The sequence below is a fragment of the Danaus plexippus genome, chromosome 2, assembly GCF_018135715.1.
Source record: "Danaus plexippus chromosome 2, MEX_DaPlex, whole genome shotgun sequence".
NCBI lineage: Eukaryota > Metazoa > Arthropoda > Insecta > Lepidoptera > Nymphalidae > Danaus > Danaus plexippus.
The window spans coordinates 1,932,517-1,938,033 of NC_083537.1; the positions used below are offsets into that span (position 1 = coordinate 1,932,517).

Sequence of the window (5,517 nt, forward strand, 5' to 3'; positions counted from 1 at the left end):
CTCTCTAAAGATACCTACCTACTAAGGTAAGTTATTTAAGTACAATATTGAAGTTGGTCTTATTTATTTTTTATTCCTTTTTTTTTATAAAGCCATAGTTAAAAAAGGTTAGTTCATAAAAGTTCCTGATGTTGCCTCGCAGTCGATGAGCCAGATCGTAATAAACTGTTCAAACAATCGCATGATCCTCGTGCGTAGCAAAAAAAGGCGATTGCGTAATAATCCAACAGGAACTGATAACAATTCATAATCTCATTACAAAACCCTTCCCGAAAATATGTTGTCTCAAAAACTACTGAACCGATATTGATGAATCTTGCAGTATCCCCTGAGATTAACAATAACAAGTACAACAAAAAAGAATTACTTAAATCTCACTTGTGGTTTCAGAGATGTGCGAAAACAAACATAAAAACATGCATACATACACTTTTGTAACTTGGCGCATTTGTTCAGACGCTGATGAAGACAACATATACGAAAACTGGGAATTTCTTAAAACATTACAAACGGGTCATATTACATGCGAGTGAATCGCTGACTTCCTTTTTTGTTGAAGTCGGTTCAAAAGAGAGTAAAGATCAGGGCAATGACGATGAAAATTATTTTTGGAAAGAAATACAATTTTATTTAAAATAGCAAGGACCAAAAAATATATAAAAATAAGGTATAAAATATAAGTATGTTAATATAAAAATAACAAAATAAGTTGTAATAACATAAACTGCTCAAAAATTCAAATTTCAAGACGACAGATTGACATTGAACTCATAAATTACTTTTGAAATCAAATTAATTACAGTCAAATCCACTTCAATCCCAAATTTAATTTCATCTATAAAATGTCGATAAACATTTTACTGCCAGATATCAGCAATCAATTAGGAAAATAATTAGTCGGTTAAGGATGTCGTACCTGATTTTTATGATCCTTATGCTACACTGCTTTGCCATTTCAAATCTAACTGCTCCTGAACGTCGGATAGTGGAGGGTTATAAAGTTGGAATTCATCTCTACCCCCACTCTGTGTTTCTGCATTTCCAGAAAGACATTCCAACAGCCTGTGGTGCAACCCTCATAACGGATCAATCCATAATCACCTCAGCGAACTGTCTATATGAAGTGAACATACGGAACGGTAAAATAACAGCTTATTTTGGTGCCTCTGTTCCAATAAACGCAAATGTCAAAAGACAGGTAGAGCTGTTTAGTATTCATAGACGGTTCAATGCTGAAACGGGAAAGTTCAATTTGGGGATAGCATATCTTAATAAAGCCGTGCCTCTGAAAAATGAAATTCAAAAAATACCGATAAGTATAAAGCTTCCAAAAACTAATGAGGCTTTACATACTACTGGATGGGGTAAAGATGTTGTGAGTTAAAAGCTTATGTTGTATCCTTTTAATTTATAAAAAAAAAATAAGTCTTTCTATTTCTTTTCAGCCAGGCAAGTTACCAGATTATAGTGATCTGCGACATTTAAAAGCTACTAAACAGAGGACCATATCTCCGAGGCAGTGTCAGAACATTACTAAAAGTAGAATGACTCCTGCATTTTGGTGCACAATATCTATCAATGGACATCATTACCAGTCAGTGTCTGTTTATACTTATTTACATATATTTTTTTTCACTTTTAAGCAACGATGACGGCGAAAATTTCTCTGCATTCAATGAATACAATGTGTGGATGCCGGGTCCATCGTGATTTTATAGCCCTAGTGCCCTCTCTCACAAACCTATTGATCGTTCGTTTGCGGTTATTTCTTTTTGCGCTCTGGCTACAGACTATCCGCTTCACGTATGATTTATAGAACCCTATCGTGATGCGTGAGTATTGTCCGATATCCAGGAGTATCTTACAGTCCACCAGCAAATGCTTAGCAGTTCCAACTGCCCCTCCGCCAATGTGGCAAGTTTTTCGGTACCTTAACCCCATCTTACTAAATTACTCTAATCTGACAGAGTAATTTGGAATACAATGAGATAAAGTTTTAGCAATGGTGGTGGCTGAGATAAAATTAAGGTGCGCTATTTTAGTTTTAATGAGATGCAAAATTTTCCTATGTCCAACCGTTCGTTCTGCAATACATTACATTATAATCGAACAAAAATTCACAGAGAAAAATGTATCAATGGGAAAGAATTATTACCTAAGCCTTGCGAGATGAAGAGCATAAATCGCTTTGTGGATTAATTATCCTACAAAATTTGATAAATAATTATTATAATTTAAGACTGATACTACATTTTTACTACTTTCAGTGGTGACGACGGCAATGGCCTAGTGAATTCTGAAAACCAACTAATAGGAGTCGTTTCTTTTATGGTCAATGACATCACAGTATACTCGGACGTTATGCGAGAACAACTGTGGATTTACACCACAGTTATGGATCTGCTTAAAAAAATGTGTACAAAAAGGAAGATGTTGTACTAAACTTGAAGTCTAGGTATACATGAAACCAAGGAAATGTATATTAATGTATAGGGTGGTTATAATTGATACGTATATTCTTAATCACTATGACCTAAATTCTTTTGCTATGTAGGGGTGGTTTTCCAAGGTATAGTTCATTTGAATAAAATTTAACAGTTTTGGTAAACAAACGTGACCAGCTGATATTGACAGAGACTTGTCTATGCCCCTAGATACTAATCTTAGTTGTTATATTAAAGTATTTATATAAAAAATACTTTGTTATTATAATAAATACTAATATTATAAATACGTATATATATATATATATATATATATATATAATTTATTAGTGAGCTTTTTTTAATGTGTTTAGAAATGCAGAACGAGTGGCTACAAATAGTATATTTTTGCTTCCCAATAGCCCTAGCTCAGCAGCACTGCAAGAATTTTATCTCAATGCTTTCCAACTGACTCTCCCAGATCAGAGTAATTTAGTAAGAAGGGGTAAAGTAACTGATTTTCGTCACAGCCTGTAGAATAAACTATAGTGATTGGTATAATCAGACCTTTTTAATATTTGTGAGTGGGTTAAAGATCAAATAATAATGATTATAAATATCTTTTAAATATAAAAGAAAGTCGTGTTAGTTACACTATTTATAACTCAAGATCGGCTTTACGGGTAATGCTGAAACTTGGTGGGAGATAGTTTAGAACCAGGTAAAGGATATAGAATACTTTTCATACGATCGAAAAAAAATTATAAATTGAAAAAAATCCAAAATCTTCTTATTGACTGCCTTAAGGAGGAACAGAGTTCGACCGGTCAGCTATACATTTCTAATTTTGAAAGTAACGCAGACGAAGTCGCGGACAAAAACTAGTTCATTATATATTTATCATGTACAACACTCACTTTTCAAAGATAAATAGACTTTGATGAGTAAAACATGATCGTGTCAATTTGACAAACGCAATAAATTTTCGTGTTCAAAATTATTTTATAAAATAAACATTTCTACACAGTTTTTTGATGATGAAGAGATTGTTAAAAACAGTGGTAGGTTTATTGAGATGTAATTATTATCAGGACTGTCATTCAACTGTACGTGAGACCGTTCTTACGTACAATTGATTGAAAGTAATCGTGGTCAGTTGCCTTGTTTACAAGATTGCCAAATTCTATTTAAATGAACTATAAATATATATATATTTCTTCGACGTTACATTGTAAGTTATTCTATTCGTGATTTGTTTACTTAAAATGTAATTTCCCTAGTAAACGGGACATTGATAATATTATAGTATTATACATTAATTTAAAAAGAACCAAGTTAAGAGTTTAGAGTATATTAATGTCTAATATCTTTATTATAAAATATACCTTTAAAGAGGGTTTATACTGTCCCTTTGAATTGTTTGAAAAGTAATAATTCTTATTGCAGCTTGTAGAAATTGATTGCTCATTATTTTTTATTGCATTGTTTCATAAATCTCTTAGAGGCGAGCAAGTAACTTACTATTTGTTAAACCTATTTGGAAATGTCTAATACCTATTTTTGCAAAAGGAATATTTTTAATAGATTACTTTGACACACGTTATTACGATCCATCTGACATTTGACATTGGTTTCACTTATGACGTGTTATTTAAAGGTGTTAAGGTCATAAGAACAAACAGAAAATTTATTGAGAAATCCAACAATAGCAATCCAAACAATTACTCTTCCGGTGAAACTGTAAAAGCCGCAGGGCTAACAGCAATACACATTTAAAAAAGAATCCCAACGATATGATTTGCCTCTTTAGACTGAAGGCAATAAACAAAAAAAACAATCCACTGAAGACAATAGTTCAATCTATCAATCGGACTCGTTTTTATTTGGTCTGCTTCAATTTGACCCGTAAATATGATTCTCATTTCTCAGAATACAGACTTCATACAAATTTTTGATTGCTATGAAATTTTACTCAGTATGTTCTTATATTGTTTTGGGTACTTCTTAAGTGGTCATGGGAAGAATTTTCAGCTGAAAAAAATTACATGAGCGTTTTGATTGGTGATATAATAATTAATACAGTAGGCGGTAAACACAAACTGAACTCAAACTCTATGAACATTAGTATATATTTGCTTAACAATCACACACTAACATACAGCACCGTGGAAGGCAGTAAAAAACGTGAAAATAAAATCTTAGAGATAACGCTAATTACAAACACTGAAAAACTTTAAACTTGTAAATGTTTATCTTGTGTTGTAAGAATTTATTGAGTTTGAAGGGAGGCTTGCGGAATAGTAATGAGCCGATAAGAGTCTGCGGGCGGCTTCCGCTACACGACCTCGTAACTCGCAAGTTAAAATAATATTTAAACTGCTCCCGTGTTTAATCATATTCTTTTTACAGCAAAAATCCTAACTCTCAACGTGATATTTTCTCACTCGTGCAGCTATTAAGTGGAACACGAGACTTTCCCATTTGTGCGAATCAATTTATCGATTGCACGTGTTATCGATTAGCTTGTATCGATAAGGTACCTATTAAGTATTACCCGCTAACTGAACGCGGATAGCTGCTTGTCTGCCGTCAATCGTGGTCGATGGAATCTCTTGCTGCCCGTGCAAGTTGTTTGCTTAGAATCTAAACATATAAATGAAGTTAAAGTGTCTGTCGGAATAAAATTTATACATTCAGTGCATATGACTTGTGGTACTTAGAACTGAAATACAATTTAAAATTTATTATCTGCCCGTTCCTTCCGCAATACGTCCGAAACGGCCGGACAAATCTTGACTGTGCTATTATTTGTTAAATAACACATCACTGAAAAAGATTGCATGCAATAAACTGGCTTATTTTAAAAATATTCTTCACCATAATGACTATATAGAATATTCTTGTTTTGGGACGATTTCTACGAAAAAAAAATTGTTTATTTTTATAAAGTAATAGCAATTAATTCTTCTTATTTTAAGCTGCGTTTTAATATGCAGTATGATATATTTATAACACAATAAAATCGATCATCTTAAAAGTACTTCCTCTGAGTCAAATACAGTACAAAGTCTCCATATAAATTTGGTCAGCACTT

At 32.7% G+C, this 5,517-nt stretch overlaps 1 protein-coding gene across 1 annotated transcript; it reads left to right on the plus strand.

Moving 5' to 3' along the window:
- Positions 1–897: 897 nt before the first annotated feature.
- LOC116779689 (trypsin delta-like) lies at positions 898–5,282 on the plus strand. Its single transcript, XM_032674088.2, has 3 exons — positions 898–1,375; positions 1,446–1,594; positions 2,268–5,282. The coding sequence occupies exons 1-3, from the start codon at positions 908–910 to the stop codon at positions 2,440–2,442; spliced, it is 792 nt and encodes a 263-aa protein (XP_032529979.2). The 5' UTR covers positions 898–907; the 3' UTR covers positions 2,443–5,282.
- Positions 5,283–5,517: the final 235 nt, after the last annotated feature.

Bases quoted from the DNA above. Each gene is read 5' to 3' on its own strand.
- LOC116779689 (XM_032674088.2), top strand. From the start codon at position 908: ATGTCGTACCTGATTTTTATGATCCTTATGCTACACTGCTTTGCCATT. The intron at 1,376-1,445 runs GTGAGTTAAAAG...ATTTCTTTTCAG, and splicing joins CTGGATGGGGTAAAGATGTT to CCAGGCAAGTTACCAGATTA. The intron at 1,595-2,267 runs GTCAGTGTCTGT...TACTACTTTCAG, and splicing joins ATCAATGGACATCATTACCA to TGGTGACGACGGCAATGGCC.